Source organism: Theropithecus gelada, chromosome 3 (genome assembly GCF_003255815.1).
Source record: "Theropithecus gelada isolate Dixy chromosome 3, Tgel_1.0, whole genome shotgun sequence".
Taxonomy (NCBI): domain Eukaryota; kingdom Metazoa; phylum Chordata; class Mammalia; order Primates; family Cercopithecidae; genus Theropithecus; species Theropithecus gelada.
In genome coordinates, this window is record NC_037670.1 from 175,825,159 (window position 1) to 175,845,129 (window position 19,971).

Consider the following 19,971-nt stretch of genomic DNA (forward strand, 5'->3'; position numbering starts at 1 on the left):
CTGTGTGAACAGGAACACAACGGACCAAAAAGCACACTCAACCCATGCCAAAGTCTCCCAAAGGACACAGAAGTGTCACTGTAACTTCTCACATATGCGCTGCACAAGGATTTGGCTGGGCTGCAGATCTGAAACCTCTGTTCTTCCAACTTCACTTACAGCAATTAAGCCCATTTATCAAAATCCATTTCCTTTACATGATGGTGGGGAGGGGGAAGAAGTGAGGTGGGGGAGAAACTTACAGGAAGAGTCTTGTCAAAAGGGGACATTTTGGAGTCAACAATGGTAGGTGGGAGGTTAGTGGGAAGTGAGGCTCAAACACAGTTCACTTAACAACTTGTACTCGGTAACAAGAGACATGTTCATCTCACTAAAAAGGAGGAAACCAAAGGCGAGGAGCCCAGATCGTGGATAAGTCCCAGGAGAGAGTAAAAGCAGGGTGCTGAGACCAGCTATCACTCTGATTCGGAACACTGGCTCGGGCCACTTTAGAAAGGGGAACTGGCGATGACCTATTCCCAGGCACTAGTGTGTTTCAAGAAAAAGACATCAGAGGATTTCAAGTTCACGGACACCTGAAGACAGTGGGGTCTGCTACTGTGTGGAAGGCTCCCTCTCATTTATCCTTCAAGGCCCAGCTAAAGTGTCTTTGTTTATCACAACACCTTTCCTAGCCAGTCTGGCCTACCACAAACTCATCTTTCTCCAACTCTGTCCATACCTACTGCCTGTGTTGTTCCATTCAGCACATCGATCGTGGAGCAGGCAGGACATATCCATTCCTTGATAGGCCTATGTCATGGGTTGAATTGTGTCCCTCCAAAAGTCACATGTTGAAATCCTAACTCATAGCACCTCCAAACGTGACCTTACATGGAAGTAGGGTCATTGAAGATGTAGTTAGTTGAGATGAGGGTTATACTGGAGTCAGAGGGTCCCGTAGTCCAACAGGGATAGTCTCCTTAGAAAAAGGGGAAATTTGAACACAGAGATATGTGCACGGAAAAACCTCTGTGGAGATGAAGGCAGAGACTGGATGCTGTGCCTCCAAGCCAAGGAATGGCAATGATGACCAGCACAGACCAGGAGAAAGAACAGAGGCGTGGAACAGACCCCCTCACAGCCTCAGAAGGAGCCAGCCCTCCCCACACCCTGATTCCAGGCTTCCAGCCTCTTGAGATATAAACTTCCGTTTTGTTTTGTTTTTTAAAGATGGAGTCTCACTCTGTCACCCAGGCTGGAGTGCAGTGGCCCGATCTCAGCTTGCTGCAATCTCTGCTTCCCGGGTTCAAGCGATTCTCCTGCCTCAGCCTCCCGAGTAGCTGGGACTACAGGCACCTGCCACCACGTGCGGCTAGTTTTTGTATTTTTAGTAGAGATGGGGTTTCACCATGTTGGCCAGGCTGGCCTCAAACTCCTGACCTCAAGTGATTTGCCTGCCTTGGCCTCCCAAAGTTTTGGGATTACAGGCATGAGCCACCATGTCCGGCCAACTTCTGTTGTTTAATGCATGCAGTTTGTGGTGCTGTTATAGTGGCCCCGGCAAATGAATACACCTGTCATGATTTGTAGTCATCCACATTCACTTAGATATCAGTGCATATGAGTGAGGCTCAAAGAGTACCAGCTAATTGTTAAATCCTGTGGCAAGTCACTCTGTGACGTGAGTCATTACTCACTGACTTTTTTGAAACCAAATGTTTCTTAGATCTGCTCAAAGGAAGAACTGGCTGAAGCTCTGGTTCCTTCTTATTCTGATTATGGACCCACAATTAAGTGTTGCTGCCCGGAGATTCTCATTTCTCCACAGCCTCCTTTTTTTCTCAGCCATTTTCCTCTAGAAGCAGAGCCTGAGGCAAGGATTAAGATCAGGGTGAGGTAGGGCAGGAGAAGCAGCAATGAAATGAGTTGTCATGCTGGCTGCTGATGCATGATAAGCTGCAAATAATAAAATAATCAGAATAAAGAGCAGGGGAGCTCAGAAAGTGTGTTCACTTGTCCCATGGGACTACTCCAGGAGGGCTCAAGAAAGGAACTATATCTGGGGGGATCCACAGCCATCATCAAGGAGAAGGAGGTTTCTGTCCAGCTTCCTTAAAGCCATAGTTCCTACTGGTCACTTCTAGGCTGTGTCATCCAGCCCCTTGTCATCATTCAAGAGGCCAAGCTTCCTGCCCATATTTTAGGATATTCTTGAGGTAAGGAGAATACGGCCTACAATGACCCCACCAAAACCCCATTAGCAATGGCAAAGCTTAAATAAATCAGAAGTAAGTCTTCATCAATAAAGCTTAGAACCCTTGATCTTCAAGATCTCTCTTCCCTTTCTTTCTTTTCTTTTCTTTCCTTTTCCTTTCCTCTTTTCTTCTTTCTTTCTTTCTTTCTTTCTTTCTTTCTTTCTTTCTTTCTTTCTTTCTTTCTTTCTTTCTCTCTCTCTCTCTCTCTCTCTCTTTCCTTCCTTCCTTCCTTCCTTCCTTCCTTCCTTCCTTTCTCTCTCTCTCTCTTTCTCTCTCTCTCTCTTTTTTTTTTGATAGAGTCTCTCTATTGCCCAGGCTGGACTGCAGTATCACTGCAGCCTCTGTCTCCTGAATTCAAGTGATCCTCCCGCCTCAGCGTCCCTTCGTAGCTGGGATTACAGGCACACGCCACCATACCTGGCTAATTTTTATATTTTTAGTAGAGACAGGGTTTCGCCATGTTGGCCAGGCTGGTCTTGAACTCCTGGGCTCAAGTGATCTGCCCACCTCAGCCTCCTAAAATGCTGAGATTATAGGCGTGAGCCACTGCACCTGGCCAGTTTTCAAGATTTTTTTCCAAACAGACCAAGAAGGCTGCAGGTGGTGCCAGGAGTCAATTGGAAAAGGACAGCCTGTGCCAGAAGAAACAGCCTTGCTCCTTCCTCCCATCCTGGGCCACTCTGTCATGATTCTTACCCACTCCCAATCCAATCCCCACTTGAAAGACCTCAACAGCCTTGGAGTTCTAATGCACTGTGGTCTTCCTGTCCCCCTGAGATGCTCCAAACTCCATGGAGGGTATTCCCCCAGTGCAGGGAGCAATAACCCTATCTGGTTTTACCAAAGGGCTGTGTCAGCTGTGCTGGGCAGGCAGCTTTCCACAGTGTTTTGCTGCATTTAAGAGTCACAAGAAGAAACTAACTCAGGCAGAAAAGCTGAGAACAAGCCTCGGTCAAGCAGAGAAGAGAAGACAAGTGAAAGTAAACATCAAAGAAAATGGCCCAGGAACTTTGGATGCAGTTGACACCGTGGTTGTGGATTGCGCTGGGTTAGATAGTGCCCCCACCAAATCATTTCCTTTCCAGAACCTCAGAAGGTGACCTTATTTGGAAACAGAGTCATTGCAGATGCAGTCACTTAAATTGAGGTCGCAGTGGAGTAGGGTGGGCTCTTAATCTCCTTTGACTGCTGTCACTTTAAGAAAAGGAGAAGAGACAGACACACAGGGAAGGCCACGGGAGGATGAAGGTAGAAGCTGAAGTTACGCATCTACGAGCCAAGGAACCCCAGGGTTTGTGGGCAACTGCCAGAAGCGAGGAGGGAGGCCTGGAACAGAGTCCTCCCAGAGCCTTCAGAGGGAGCATGGCCTTGCCGACACCCTGGATTCCAACTTCCAGCCTCCAGAATTATGGGAATAGGAATCCAGGTAGCTTAGGCCATGTAGCCTGTGGTGCCTGTACGGCAGCCCCTGAAACTAACCTGTGGGCCATGAAGGCAAGGATGCTGCAGCTGCATCTGGGGAGGTGTGGCGGAAACACAAGGTGGGCAGGTGGCACTGCTTGCGGGGCTGGGGTGCTGGGCTGACACAGCAGAGGGCGCATGCCCACCCCACAGAGTGGGCACCTAACCTGCTGGCCCCAGAGTGCGTGTGTCCACTGCTAGGGACCATGGAGGCCAAGTTCAGTACCTTTTGAGAAATAAAGCTAAAATCCTAAGCCCCCAACCAACTGAAAGAACCCCCTCTTGGCCACGGGAACCCCAGAGAAACCTTAAAACTGAATTCCCGGCCATAATGGGATGAGAGGTCAGATGTGCCTCATTATACCCCCTCCCTTGCTAACCACCATTAGCCTTCCTTCCCCAAGGGTTAAATGGAAACCAGCCCTTTTGAAAGATTTGCTCCATTCCTAAGATCAGCCAGCTGTCTAATGCTGCCCCTTCCTTTTGCAGGTTCGACACAACCAACCAGCATTTCTTCCTGATAAGAGACCCCTGACCATGGGGTGGCTCTGACCAGTTGATGGAGCCTGCACACAGACGGTCTTCGCATCCTCGGCTTTACCCTCTGACATATAGGGCCTACTGTAATACATTTAAAGGTTAAGTCTCCACCCCAGAGTGGAGTGGGTGCTGCACACACATTAGCCAGTTATGCATGTCTATGCTTCCTCTTTCTGAATATTCATAGCTCCTCCTATAACCTGTTGAATATGTATATTTGGCCACTCTGTTCAGCATCAATCTCTGTCTTCCACTCTTGAAGTGCCTGTTTCCAGCGTTTGGCTGGAGGCTATGCTTCCCAGCCTGTCAGAATGGCGACCTGCTGGCTGCAGCCTTTTTTAAGAAGCGATCCTTTCCAAATGTAGGAACCTCACCATTCTTCAATTGACACTTTGCTGGTCACTGAGCAAGGTGTGCTGGGAGGAGTGAGAGCTCTGAGGTCTCGCAGGTTTTCTGGGGAGCTTGATTCTTGGGGAGTGACCTACAAATAGCACATGTATTGAAAACACATCAACCAGTCTGAGAGCAGCCCTGTCTCTTGGGTTTCAAGAGTTCTACCTGGAGCTGTAGGGGGGTGAGATAGACAGTAACCTCCCTCCTGGAGAACCCAGTGAACAAATCACCATGCCCTACGCCTCATCCCCAACTTGAGCACTAAGTGCTGCAGAGGCTGAGAAGTAGGGGTTCCAGCCACAGTTGAGTCTTGTGTTGACCATTTTCTAAATCAACCACAGGCTCCCTAAGATTCAAGCAGCACTGTGGGCTTAAGACGTCACACATTGACCATGCTGCACGTGGAAATTATGCCAAAGCATGATCGAATTACCTGCCCAAAATGTATAGGTTGTTTACAAAAATAACCAACCCTCCTCTGTTCCTTACTTCAGGCTCTAAGATCTGCCTGATTTCTACCACTGTAAGAACACAGAAAGTAATCTGATTACATGCATGATTTTTACCCTATCTTCATTGCAGCTATGTTATTCTTTATGCTTTTCCTTTAGGTAAAATTTCAATTTCCGCTTTACATTTTTGGCATTTTAAAAGAAAACATTATATCACTTCTACCAGCACCACATTTCTTGTCTTTCCCAAGTCTGCTGATGCTTTCAAAATCCCCATGTCCCAAACTCAGCGCCATTAAATTGGAGTGAAGCTGGTGGTGGAATGGGAGGTGGGTGCTTAGGGATTATTCCACTTCCTCCCTCCCTCCTGCACTCTGTTGGAAAGCCAGAGAGCTCCATGTTCTTTTGCTGTACCTGAACAACTGTGGGAGGAATCATTTCATACGCACGCAATACATACAATGCCATCTTTCCTAAAAGTCTCAAGCTCCAGGGTATATATCAGTATCACCTGAGGAGCCTGTTAAAACTTTTGATTCTAAGACTCAGGACATTGAGTCATTTGTTTCATTGGTATGTAAATATCTTTGTACATTAGGGATGTTAGTCCTGCGTCAATTCATCATTTACTTCTGGTCTAGCACGTGTTTTTCACATTTATATTGTTGTTTTGTTTCATTTTCCATTTGGAGTGGGAGGCTGTATGGAAGTGGTCATCTTGATGTCATCAATGATATTACTTCTGTCCCTTCACAGTTTCTGAACCTGGTCAGGCTTACACATGACCCACTGAAATCCCTGGTCAGTATAGCCATCATCTTGTATTCAGAAGCATCAGCCCACATTTTAGAAAGCATTGAAAAACAAGTTCAGTTATTGGTGAATTAATTTCAGACAACTTGCTCAGTGCCTTCAGGCGCCATTCTAGACCCTAAGAAAGCTTTGAATAAAACAGAATCTCTGTCCTCAGACAGTTTACACTGTGATGGGGAGAGACAGGCAAGTGAACCAGTAAATAGACAGTATATCCTATGGGGAATCAGTAGTGTAGATGCCTGCAAGGAGATTGCTACTACTTTATCCAGGGTGTCAAAGGAAGGCCTTTCTACTAAGATGAGTCCTTTCAGGAAATCTGAAGAGGTGTCTGGAGAGGCTGCCTGGGAGCCGGCAGTGGGCTTATATTCCCAACACACATAATGCCCCTTTCAGTGGGTCATCTCTTCTATCCCTCTCCCACCATCCTACACAGCACAAGAACTGGGGTTCAATCTCTGGTATGACGCTCTAAAACTCTCCAAAATCTTCTCCAACCAAAACTCACCTTCTAGAATCTTCCCTTCACTCACCTGGACCCCAGTTACGCATTTCTCTCTTAGACAGTTCTTCATTTTTTCTAACAAGAATGTATCCAGTTCTCCTCTACCTCATCAATATAGCAAAGCTCTGAGAATCAAGGCTACAAACTTCGAGAGAAGGCAAGAAAGGCTGTGGATATTTATATCACAAACGTAAACATATTTTTTGCACCTTCTAGAAAGGTCTGACATCCCAAGATTTAGATATTCAAACGTTTTGGAGGTACATTACTTAAAACATTTAAAGTTTAGTTCCACACGGAAATTATCTTGGTGTGACCAAGAGCCAGGCGTGGTGGCTCACACCTGTAATTCCAGCACTTTGGGAGGCTGAGGTGGGAGGGCCGCTTGAGTACAGGAGCTCGAGACTAGCCTGGGCAATACACTAAGACCCAATTTCTACAAAAAGTTAAAAAATTAACCAGGCATGGTGGTGTGCATCTGCAGTCCCACCTATTGTGGGCGAAGGGTGGGAGGATCGCTTGAGCCTGGGAAGTTGAGGCTCTGCAGTGATTCTGCCACTGTGCTCTGGCCTGGATGACAGAGACCCTGTCTCTAAATGAAAGAAAGAAAGAAAGAGAGAAAGAGAGAGAGAGAGAGAGAAAGAGAGAAAGAGAGAGAGAGAAAGAAAGAAAGGGAGAGAAAGAAAGAGAGAAAGAGAGAGAGAAAGAAAGAAAGGGAGAGAAAGAAAGAGAGAAAGAGAGAGAAAGAGAGAAAGAGAGAGAGAGAGAAAGAGAGAAAGAGAAAGAAAGAGAGAGAAAGAGAGAGAGAAAGAGACAAAGAGAAAGAGAGAGAGAGAGAAAGGAAGGAAGGGAGGGAGGGAAGGTTAGGGAAATTACCAAGGAGCCACTTTTATCTATTTTTTTCATAAATAGCTAGCTGGTTATCCCATTATTAGTTTATAGATCCCTAAGATCTATTCCATTAAAGCAGAGTCTCAGCCCCTGGACTAAAAGCGGACTTGGGAGTTCAACCACCTGACTTCACATTTTGGCTTTACCACTTGGTAGCTGTGTGGCCTTTGTTCAACAACTAAGCCCTCCGTGCCTCAGTTTCTAGTTTGGGAAACATTGTACAAACACAAGAGTTGCTACGAAGATTGAAAGAATTATATACAATGCACTTAGAACACACACAGATTTTTATAAGGAGCAAAATTTAGCAACACGTGAAATTAAACCATTCTGGAGGTCATGCCATGCTGACTATGTGAGATTCTTTTTGCTTTTTAAAAGACTTTAATCTTATTATTTGCAGTTCATGAACACACAGACATGCACTTTCCTTCCCTCATCTGCAAAGGCAAGATCACCCTAAACCAACTTGCAAAATCTTTTGAAGCTAAAGATTCACTGTTTTGGAAGCTCCTGCAGCCACCCAGCCACTTAAGAATTCTTGTGGCACAAGGTCAGCCAGGTAAACATTTCAGGCTTTGCAGGCCGTGGGGTCTCTGTTGCACCTGCTTGGCTCTGCTGTTGAAGTGTGGACGCGGCAGGGGAGGAACACACAGATGGGCATGACTGTGTCTCCATGACAGCTTTGTTTACAAAAAGAGGTGGCAGGCCAGATTTTGTCCTGGGGCTGTCATTTGCTGACCGCTGCATTAGAGGGAGAGACGGAAAAGTGGGGCATTGTTTTGGTTGGGGTGTTTGATCATCAAAGGGAAGTAGGTTTGATACTCCACGGTGCTAGAAGGAGTATGATGAGAATGCCAGCCACACCACGAATTCTCACGCTACTGTTCCTCTGTCCAGAGGCAAATGTTAGTGAAAGACTATGGCAACTCCATACAGGCAGCCTCCAAGAGGTAAGATCCTTACAGAAGAAAGGTCTGGTTCTCTTCCCTGGGCAAAAACACCAGCCAACCTAGGTACTTGCTGGTCCCAAGACTAGCTGTGGAATCCAGAACTGTGGTCTCCATCTGTGTTCCCCCTCCTGTCTTATAGTATCTGAAGATTGAATTATCTCTTTTTCCTTTTTCATTTTTCCTTCTGAAATGATAGTGATCATAATTTCCATCTTCCTGCTTTCTTTCCCCTTAATAATAGAAAACAGTGTTTATCGGCCAGGCACAGCGGTTCATGCCTGTAATCCCAGCACTTTGGGAGGCTGAGGCCGACAGATCACTTGATGTGAGGAGTTTGAGACCAGCCTGGCTAACATGGCAAAACCCTGTCTCTACTAAAAATACAAAAATTAGCCAGGCGTGGTGGTGGGAGCCTGTAATCCCAGCTACTCAGGAGGCTGAGGCATGAGAAATCGCTTGAACCTTGGAGGCGGAGGTTGCAGTGAGCCGAGATCTCGCCATTGCACTCCAGCCTGGGTGACAGAGTGAGACTCCATCTCAAAAAAAAAAAAAAAAAAAGAAAAGGAAAAGAAAGAAAACAGTGTTGATCAAGCTCTGGTGTATATCAGCATCACCTAAGGAGCCTGTCAAAACTTTAGATTCTACGTTTGTCCTGTAGGCCATAAATTATAGGACAGAAAGATGAGATGCAAACAGAACTTGAGGAGAAGTGGGCATTACCTTGAGACTGAAGACTCAGAAAACAGGGGGTCATAACCACATCCTCCTTAATGTCAAGGCTGGATGTGAGGCTGCATCGCCCTCCATTGGGGAAACAGCTCACACAATTGTATGTAGGCTCACTGGGCCACGTGTGATGAGGACATCCTTGCATGCATGCACACATGCTGGCCAAGGAGGGCGGAGTGCCACAGTCCCCTTTCGGTTGCCAGCTGGAACTCTTATCCTGGAACTTCCTGCCCTGCCTCCCGGTTCCTGGTCATTCTGTTTCTCCTGTGTAATCTTACCCCCTAACCCCCACCTGACCCTGATTGATTCCGGGATCCTAACTGGGCTAATCAGATATCCTGCGACAAGGCACTTAGGACAGTAAATGGAGAGACACACAGACTAGGACTTCTCTAGATCTCTTGTAAAGATCCATGAATTCTTGCTGCTGAGGCCTCAGGGCCAGTCTGGTTCCTTCCGTTTCTGAGTCCTGAGGGTTCAGCTCTTTTATGAATTCCATAAATGACTCCAAATCCTTCCAATACATTGTCTGCTTATTAAAAAGTAGTCGTGTGAATATAAAAGAAAAGGGACCGAAACTGGATTTAGAAAGGCTGGAAATGCATTCCTAATGCATTTTGCCCAGATTTGGTTCAAAGGCTTCTAGCAACCAGTGCAGAGGAAACTGTGCTATTACACGATTAATGTCTGCTAGAGACAAACGCAGTCCCGTTGATCAGAAGTTCAGCTATTCTTGGTACCAAGACCAGACAGCAAGTTCCTCCCAGGGGCCCCGTGTAACGAATGAAGTCTTCATGACATCCCCCAGTGGACACAGTGGCTTTCATGGGGCTGTTTCTTCCTAAGACCCTCCAGATGGGTGGATGGCATTACTCTCAGGCTCAATTTCATGAAGTTAGTTCTGGGGCAGTGGGGGAGCAATCTATAGTCTGGGAACCTTGATCCAGGAATGGATTTTCAAGTACAGAGGAAAGCAGACAGATTTTGCCTCCTCCAGGCCAGCCTCATGCCAAGCACAACTGAAGGGCCATCTGGAAGGAGCTCAGGGTGACCTCCCAGTCACGTAACACCACAGCACAGAGACCTAGAGCTTCGTGCCTCATCAGCCATAGGACTGGGGGAGGGATGGCTTCTTTCGGGGAAAGCCAAGGAGCTGGGTTCGATGATTCTCAAGGGTACTAATGTGAGCAATGCCCTGGGGCCAGGCTTGCTCTGTTCTGAACTCCCCATCCCAGGGGGCTTCTCTGAAGAAGCATGCCCTCACCCCAACCTAATCAATCCTTGCCCTTGTGAGCGGCTCAGAGCCATGCCATAGCCTTCCCGAGCCCAGCCCTTGGCTGTCTATCCCGACAGCAAAATTGGGCTGTAACAGGCTCTACCTTCTCCACGGTGCCTGACGAGCCAGAACGGTGAACCTGGGATTTTCTAGCCAAGGACACTGAAGGGCCTTGGAAATACTCAACAGAAAAAGGCAGCTGAAGGGAGCTAAGAGTAAGGCCCATCTTCCACGCCCAACGTCCCACCACGTCCACCAACAAGAAAGAGCTGCAGTGCCTGACTCCCTGCATCCCAAGGGAGGGCCCAGGCCCTGGGTGCATACGGGCCCCAGCAGGCAGCCCCAGGTCCCGCTCCCTTTGCAGCTGTCTGCACTTCTGCCATCGGAAAAAGCAATTCGCAGGCTCACTGAGCTCATAGACTGCACTCAGGCCTGGAGGGAGGTGCAAATAGCAGTGCAGGCCCCCTCGGTGAGGAAGCAGCAGTTTTAGGTTTCTGGAATGAGAGGTAGCTGAGGGGCTCATACACCCCAGCATGTGGATTAGGGGCACAGGGGTGCAGAGCTATGAGTGGACTGTGGGCCCCCACCCAGCAGTGAGGCCTTCATGTGCATGGCTGAGGAGGATCAGGGGCCTCACCGTCTCTGCTTCTGAGCCTCAGCCTCATCCCCAGGACCCCTTGGCTGCTGGACACTGCCGGGGTGAGGCCTCTTGAAGGTACAACCCCCACATTCCTCAGCCTGCAGCTGGAGCTCCTGCAGTACGGGAGATGCATTTGGGGGCTCACTCTCCGACTCCACCTGCCTGTCTCGGCCCCTGGCTTTAAGGAAAGTGTGGAGGGGAGTCTGGGGAACATCCTCCTGTGCAGACCACAGGCCCCGATGGAAGGGGCCATGGCCAGGTTCAGCTTGGGCCCCAAGGTCTAGCTCTTCACTGCTGCAGCACCCCATGCGGACATCGGCAGAGTCCGCCCCAGGCCCATGGCTGCGTTCCCTCGCTGTGAGCACAGGCTCTGCTGGGACCCGCTCAGATCCAGAAGTGCTGGGAGTCTCGGATCACCTCTGATAGAGGTTGAGTGTTTGTCCCCTCATCTCAGGTTGAAATTGGATCCTCCGTGTTGGAGGTGGGGCCTGGTGGGTGGTGTTTGGGTATTGGGGGCAGATGCCTCATGAAGGGCTAGGTTGCCTCCCTGCAGCGGTGAGTCCTGCTCTCTTAGCTGGGTGTTTTAAAGACTCCAGTACCTCTCCCCTCTCTCTTGCTCCCTCTCTTGCGTGTGAGCTCTGTACACCCCGGCTTTCCTTTGCCTTCCTCCATGAGTGGAAGCAGCCTGAAGCCCTTGCAAACACCTTTGCAGAGACCATGACAGCAGGAGAAGGTCCAGCCTGGTTCACTTCATCCTGCATCCAGCCTCATAGGCTGGCTGGCTTTGCTCATTACCTGGGCGGAGGCCAAGCTAACCCAGGGAGAATTTAGTTGATAGTTTAATTTGAAAGCAAGGATGATAATAGTACCTGCCTGAAACCAACTCCCTGCTTGCTCAGGGACCAAAAACCAGCTTCGTGAGATGAATGAAAGACCACAGATTAGGATTATGGGAGGGGCCTGAACTCTGCGGACATGCAGGTGCAGTTTCTATGATCTCTTACTGCTCTGGGGTCATGGGGCCAGAGGTCACAAGACTTGTGACATCTCTAGTTGCTCCTGTTGATAACATCACTATTTAAAACTTAAGATTAGTCTTTTGAGGTAAGTTTTTAGACTTGAATTCTGGCAACCAATGGACCCCACCCAGACCCATGACTCATGACTCAACTGACCCTGTGGCCCTCACCTAGAGGCTGACTCAGTGCCGAAGGACTGTTTCTACACCACTATGATCTCGTCCCCCACCAATCAGCAGCACCCATTCTCTAGCCCCCTGCCCATCACATTGCCCATAAAAACCGTAAGCTCTGAGCCTTTGGGGAGACTGACCTGAGTGATGGCTCCATTTCCCATGTGGCTGGCCTCATGTTAATTAAACACTTTGCTACAACACCACGGTCTCAGTGAATTGGTTTTATCTGTGCAGTGGGCATGAGGCTCCCATCGGATGGCTGCGCCCTCCCCAGAAGCAGATGTTGGCACCATGCCTCTGTGCAGCCTGCAGAACCATGAGCCAAATAAACCTCTTCTCTTTATAAATGACCCAGCCTCAGGTATTCCTTTATAGCAATGCAAAATGGAGCAACATCACCTCCCACCCCGAACCTCCACACTCAGCCATCTGCAGGTTTTCCCCATGCCTTCTCCAAGCCCTGCTACATCTCAGCTTTCCCCAGCCAGCCCTTAAGCCTGAGCACGGGGCCTTGGCTGTCCCCAGGCATTCCCGGTGGCTCTCTTTCTCCTGCTGCTACCAACACCCACAACTTCTGTTCCACATCTTGCCACTGGCCCAAAGCTTAGGTCTAGGAGCTTGACTTTTTTTTTCAGGATGTATTCATTTTTAACTACCAATAAGTGAAGATAGTCTCAAAAAATTGGAATGTCAGATAAAGCAACATTTTCCTTCCACCCATCCACTCTTAATTCTTCACTTAGAAGCTGCTGCTAGGCCGGGCGCGGTGGCTCAAGCCTGTAATCCCAGCACTTTGGGAGGCCGAGACGGGCGGATCACGAGGTCAGGAGATCAAGACCATCCTGGCTAACACGGTGAAACCCCGTCTCTACTAAAAAATACAAAAAACTAGCCGGGCGAGGTGGCGGGCGCCTGTAGTCCCAGCTACTCGGGAGGCTGGGGCAGGAGAATGGTGTAAACCCAGGAGGCGGAGCTTGCAGTGAGCTGAGATCCGGCCACTGCACTCCAGCCTGGGCGACAGAGCGAGACTCCGTCTCAAAAAAAAAAAAAAAAAAAAAAAAGAAGCTGCTGCTAGCAGTCCAATGCACGTCCTTTAAAAAAATAAAAAGGTATGTGTGTGTACCTACATACATATATGCACATACACACATACATCTATACAAATCCAACACATACACATACACACACACATACACCCCATATATGTTGTGTTCAAATTATTATATGCATATGCTTGCTTTCCCCATAAATGGTTTCCTTACAGTCCCTTCTAGCTTTGATTACCTATCTGTCTGCAATTCTGTCAGTTACTGGAAGAAAACATTTGAAAGAGGATGAAAATCTAAACATAAATAACAATGAAAGAGAGTGAAAAGGAGGAATACTTTAAGAAATTGATATGGTTTCAAGAGGAGATCTTTCTGGACTCAGTTTCTAAAAGAACAGGCCATTTCCCAGGCTGGACAGTGGGCAGCACCGAACCTCCCACCGAATGCTGTACTGAGCTGCAGCCTAGGCCCTGGGGACCAGATAACTTCTCCTGCACCTCCTGGTGCCACTGCTGGGCTCCCAAAAGGGACCCTCCGCCTGCAGGGGCCCCTCCTCCTTCTCTCCCCACTCCTCCCTCTCGCCCTCTCCTCCCACCCCCGTGGAGGGCTCTGTGCAGGAGAACAATGTAGAGAGAGGCAGAGGGTGATGGCCCTTCCCATGGGAGACAGCTCACAGCTCCGACACTCCTCTGGGCACCCTTCCAATCATCACGTTCCCTGTGCTGCTGTCTGCCCTGCTCAGCAAGCCTGCTCTGTTCTAACTCAGCACAGGCCTCACCATGGAGACAATCTCATCCTTTCTTCTAAAGCCTGCTTGCCCCTGACTAGGAGCCCTTGAAGGCAGGAATTCTGTCTTTTCATCCACCAATTCCAGCACTTTCAATCTACACAACATCGCAAGTTCCCCAACAAGGCAAACTGTGGACCCATCCTCCTCCTCTTTGACAAATCCCGCCTGTGTGACGTGGAACCCTCACCCAGCTTTCCCATCAGGCCAGGCCTGATTTCCTTCCTCTCCACAGCATTTGAGCCCTCATCTCTAGATGATGTTTATACAGGGAGATGGGGGAAGAAAGGGGCATCCTAGGGCTAAAGTGCACAAACTTAAAGGAAATTGTGACAACCCCACAGCCTTGAGGGGTGTGTGCAGAGAATGGTCAGGACCTGCCCCCCAGAACACACACACAGTCTACAGGCAGGAGCACCTTCATTTGTTTTACGTAGAAAGACAAAGTACAAAATCTGTCCAAGAGATAGATCTGCTCCATTCACACACAATACGACGCACAAACCCCTCCGCCTCCGAGGTGGTGGATGAAGAAGCGAGGCGGACAGAGACCTGGCTTCTTGTCCTACAGCCAACACTGCCTGATGAAAGAGTTTGAAGTCAGAAACACCGAAATTCCCCTCTTGTTGCCCAAGGACAAATTTGTTTTCCACATCACTATCTTCCCCAATACAAATGTTCTAAGTCAGTAGAAAGAATTGGAAAGAATAGACAAAGGAAAGGAGAAAGTAAACGCCATAAACTTTACAGTTCGTGGTATATTTCACATTATCATCGACGGCGCTCGAGTGAAAATACCTTATCCTTAGATCACAAATACTCATGAGCCTACGGAACTGTTTCTTAAACACTCACATTTCCTTCTTCCGTTTCTCCAGCAAATCCCTCCTAGCTTCCATTCCCTGCCGCCCAGAGCACCAAACAGAAAAAGTCAGGATTTGCCAGAAACAGGTGTAGTCAAACCCCCAAATGCCAAACCACGGAGAGCGGGAGCCATACTGGGCTGACCAAAACAGTCTGGTCTCATGGCCCCGGGTGAGGGCCTAAGCTTGGCTCCATGCCTGCAGTCTCCAGAGAAGGCTGGAGGCAAGTGTGCCATCCGATTGTCCATACAAGCCGTACTGTGAGTATCGGGGTATTTACAGTTAACCCAACAACCACGCCGGACCAGAAGGATTACGCTTTGATAGACTGGCATAGGAAGAAAGTGACAGGTGGAAACTGATGTTCTGGAGAAAGATTTGTTTAGTGGGGAGCCGGTGGGGAGAAAGAGACACAGGCACTCAGCACCAAGCCGCTCACAGCCACCCGGCAGCTTCGGTGCCACCATGGATGTTTGGCTGCAGAACAGGCCCCCAGCATCCCAGCACCCACCTGAAACAATAGCATCAAGGTCTTACTTTTTCTGGAGCGGGAGAAAAACCTGATGCCCCCGGGCGAGGTAGCAGGGTTGGAGTTGGGGGAAGACTCTTTGGAGGAGGAGCGGAAGATCCCGCTGAAGCTCATGCGTCGAGGGGAGCGCGGCGGGGACTCCTGGTAGGAGAACGGGAACACGGTTTTCGGAGAGCCAGGGCTGGTCTTGGGCCTCACAGGTGCAGACATGGGGCTGGAGGGCCGGGGCTGGGGGCCTCTGGAGAAGAACCCTTTGGAGGGGCTGCCCGGGCCGAAGGGGCTGTCCACCTGCAGAAAAACAGACGGATGGATGCAGTCACTCCACGCTCCGGACATGCTGCCTCCTGCCCTGTATGGAACTTCTCATCATTGTCCCCTCTCACCACGCAGGCCCCCCATAGTACCCTCCCCGAGAAACAGCCCTAAGCTCTTCCACAGAGGCGGCCACTGAACCGTCTGCAGGTAGCACCTGCCCCAAGGACGACCCCTCACAGGCTGGCAGCACCACATCCTGGAGGTCCACTAACCATCCTGTCCCACTCCTTAGAAGGGGCTTCCAGGAGGTCGAGGGGAGGAAGAGAAGCAGAGCTCAAAATGAGCATCTCCCTCCTTTATTACGGGCCTGCCTGCCTTCACCTCTCAAGACCTCACGTCCATCCAAGGTCTGACCACACAGGACTGCAGTTCTTTTCCCTGCCTATGAGATCCCTATGTTCCAGAACAGAGCGGGCCTACAACTCCATCCTGAGACCTCAGTCCTAGGAGAAGACGAATTTTTCACCTCTAAGCTGCTTCAGCGTTTGAAAGACTGAGGCTGCCGACAGAAGTCGGGGAAAAGTTAACAAAGCCGGCCGGGTACGGTGGCTCACGCCTGTAATCCCAGCATTTTGGGAGGCCGAGGCGGTGGATCACCTGAGGTCAGGAGTTTGAAACCAGTCTGGCCAACATGGTGAAACCCATCTCTACTAAAAATACAAAAAAAAAAAATTAGCTGGGTTTGGTGGTGGGCGCCTGTAATTCCAGCTACTCAGGAGGCTGAGGCAGGAGAATCTCTTGAACCCGAGAGGCAGAGTTTGCAGTGAGCCAAGATGGCGCCATTGCACTCCAGCCTGGGCAACAGAACGAGACTCCATTTCAAAAAAAAAAAAAAAAGGAAAGAAAGAAAGTTAACAAAGCCCAACACCTCTGAGACTCACTTCACCGACAATTTAAAATTCTAGTCATGGCTTAAAAAATTATCAGACCCCGTAACTTTAAGCCAAGGCACACAGCTCACGGTAGACTTTGAAAAACATCCCACGTGCCCGCAGCTGTGTTCTTGCTGGGTGCGTGGAGGAGCTCGTGCCCTCCCTCTGGGTGCCTGTATTTGGCCCCAGCTCTGCCACCTGCTGAGCCAACCTAGGCATGTTACTTGGTCTCACGGAGCCTCAGCTCTCTCAACTATAAAATGAGGACGGTCATGCCTTCACCTCGAGAGCTGCTTGAACGTCAGACGAAGCCACGTGAGGCCGGGAAGCACACGGGCGTGGTAAACAGCTCTTGCCCTACCACTTGGGAAACTTGCAAGCTACACGGAGTGGAAAGGACCTCAGAGATGACCCAGTTCAGAAGCAAGAAGGGCGAGTAACTCGTCCCCAGGGCTCACGGGGTGCCAGGACCAGGGCAGACGTGGGAAATGCTGCATTCCGGCGGCCGCGCTGAAAACGGAGCACAGGACACCCCACAGGCAGCCTCGGTGCCACTTCAGGGTCTCTCTGTCCCACCTCCCGGTGCGCTGTCCTGACCGCAGCCTGGGGACGGTCTTCCGCCACTAGAGGGCGGCCCAAGCCCCGAGCCACGGCCCCGGGAGGACAGGATGCCCGTAGCGTGGACCTGCGCAGCACAGCCTCCGTGCGTGGCCTCTCCAGCCGAAAGAGCCGGCGCCGCCACGTGGAGGTGCAGGGCTCGGTCTGGGGCGGACACCTCCGTGAGTGGGCCTGGCAGGAAGAAGAGTGTGGTTCTGTAGGACCTTGTAACTCAAACTCTCCTGGCTATAAAGAAATTTGAATTTAAATTTTTTTGTGTAGTTCTTTTTTTTTGTTTTTGTTTTTGAGAGAGGGCCTCCCTCTGTCGCTCAGGCTGCAGTGCAGTGGCGCAATCTCAGCTCACTGCAACCTCCACCTCCCGGGCTCAAGCAATCCTCCTGCCTCAGCCTCCTGAGTAGCTGGAATTACAAGTGTCACCACCACGCCCAGCTGATTTTTTTTGTGACCATTTACTATGAAAAGCATTTAGATTCTCTGTTTATAGCATATTCCATTTAGCCACTATTCCACCTAACTATGGGAATCAGGACAAATCCTGAGAATAAATTTACAAACAAGAGATTCTTCAGGTGGGGGGTGGTGGCTCACACCTGTAATCCCAGCACTTTCGGAGGCCAAGGTGGGTGGATCACCTCAACTCAGGAATTCAAGACCAGCCTGGGCAACATGGCAAAACCCTGTCTCTACAAAAATTAGCCAGGTGTGGTGGCCTGTAGTCCCAGCTACTCAGGCGGCTGAGGTGGGAGGATCACTTGAGCCCAGGAGGTGGAGGTGGAGGCTGCAGTGAGCAAGGTGACACCACTGCACTCCAGCCAGCCTGGGTACACAGCAAGACCTTGTCTCAAAAAAAAAAAAAGAGGTTCTTCTTCAAGAGGTGGGTGCTGTGTGTGCAGGTCTAGGGTGGGGTGGGGGCTGAGAGAAGCCAGTAGGAACAACACACACAGGGACCAGGGTGGTCCTATCACAGGGTGATACAACAAGCTGGTCCTGGGCGGAGGCCCGGGTTTGGTCACAGCTCAGTTCCCCGCAATGTGGACAACGACTTGGTTCTCTAAGCTTCGTTCCCAGGGCTGTGACAATCATGACAGCAGCCTGGAGGGTACGAACCAGAAGAGGAGCCGAGGCCACATGGGAGGACCGGAGGGAGGGGTGGGATTTTGGAGCTGCTGGAAAGGTGAGCCCGTACTTGGTGCATGGATGTGCTCTGTGTACCGCAGAGCGAGCTTGCTGGGGGGCTGGGGCAGAGGGCCGAGACAATGCAAACGTCCACTCCTACAGGGAAACAGAGACACACAGGGGAGTGGGGCCCCAGGAGAGCCTGCAGAGTGCCTGCAAGGCCGAAGCACCATAAGCACCATGCAGATGGATAAAGGACCCAGAGCTGAAACCTGCCCCTCAACAGAGGCCTCAACGCAGAGTTGGCCCTAACAGCTAGCTGGGCTTCAGAGAGGCGATGACAGGGCCGGGGAGGCGTCCAGTGCCCAGAGACAGAGGAGAAGGGGTGTGAAGCACAGAGACAGAGGGCCATTCACTTGGGCCACCATGAGGGTGGGGGTCATGGGGGAAGTTGAGCCATGGGCCCCTGGAGAACCAGTCATGAAAGGCCAGTTTAACCATATATGATGGGCAAGGGGAATCCCAGGATTATTCTTAATGGGGTTCCATTCTGTATTCTGAATCCAGGCCAGTGGAGTCAGGTGCCCAGTGATCAGGGCTGAGGAGGGAGCCCTAGGAAGCAGCCCTGCTAGTCCTGTCCCTGGAAAATAGCCAAAGCATGGTGGATGCTGGGCCCTGCCTGACCCCTCTCACTGGGAGCCTCGGGGGCCAGCTCACACTCCCGGACGGTGGGAAAGCCAGGCGGAGGGACAGGCCTGCTGGGGTGGGCTGTGTGACAATGCAGATAACAGGCGCCGGCTGAAGCCACCAGGGACAGGGCCTCAGCCCTTGCTCTTGGGCAAGCTATAGCTAAATGATATGTTGGTGAATGCAACCGGATGATTCCTCGGGTATTGGCGAGACTCCCAAGTGTGTGCCCGGCTCCACAGAGCTAATGGAGAGCAGGCACTCAGGCGCCTGTGGAGCAGAGCTCTGCCTATGGGGCCATTTGTCATGTAGCTGCTGGAGAGGAAGCTGGGGCCAGGGCCAGGCTGTGGCCTGTATGTCGCTTCCGCAGTCTCAGATCTTCCATGCAAGGTTTTCACTGGAAAGCAGGGTTTTGCAGAGTCAAACAGGAGGAAGATGACCCGGCGCCTGTGGGGCCAGTCCTGCAGCCTTGCACAGGGCTTGGGCTTGGTGGCCCCTTCCTGCCACTCCACTCTCTGCTGGCCCAGAAGCTCAAGGCCATTCCCTGACAGTCTTTGCTGGATGGGTCATAAGAGCTGCTAATAAGGTTGCTTGTTGAGGACAGGGCGGGGCAGCCCTACAGGCCGACACCAATTTGATTCAGTTGTGTGTAATTCAAATGATTAAAGAGGAGATTTGCTTTTTCCAGCATGGGAACGCCTGCCCTCATCCCAGGCTGGCCGGCACCCAGAACCCATGCCTAGACCCTGCACGCAGCCCCCAGATCACTAGCTCTGTCCGCTGTCACCTGCCAGAGGGGTCTGTGGGTGGGAGAATGCCAGGAAGCGTGTCCCCTACCAGGCCCCCGCCCACCCTTACTTCCTGGCTGCAGGAGAAACCTGCAAGAAGCCTGGACCTCTGTGTCCTGCCATGGCCACCTCGACCCTCACCTGATGCTGTGCCTCCCTCTCCGGAGCCCCCACCCCACCCCACACTCTTTCTTGGCCACCTGACCCTACACAGTCAACAACCTCCTTGAGACACTGGTTTCCTAATGGGAGGGAAATTCAC

General features: G+C 50.5%; 1 protein-coding gene across 3 annotated transcripts in view; it reads right to left on the bottom strand.

Moving 5' to 3' along the window:
* The window catches only part of PRKAG2 (protein kinase AMP-activated non-catalytic subunit gamma 2), a 324,143-nt gene that overhangs the window by 215,904 nt on the left and 88,268 nt on the right, over positions 1–19,971 (bottom strand). For all 3 annotated transcript variants that reach the window (XM_025379082.1, XM_025379083.1, XM_025379084.1), the window contains exon 3: positions 15,322–15,601. In XM_025379082.1, coding sequence (XP_025234867.1) covers positions 15,322–15,601 — 280 coding nt within the window. The remainder of the gene's footprint in view (positions 1–15,321; positions 15,602–19,971) is intronic.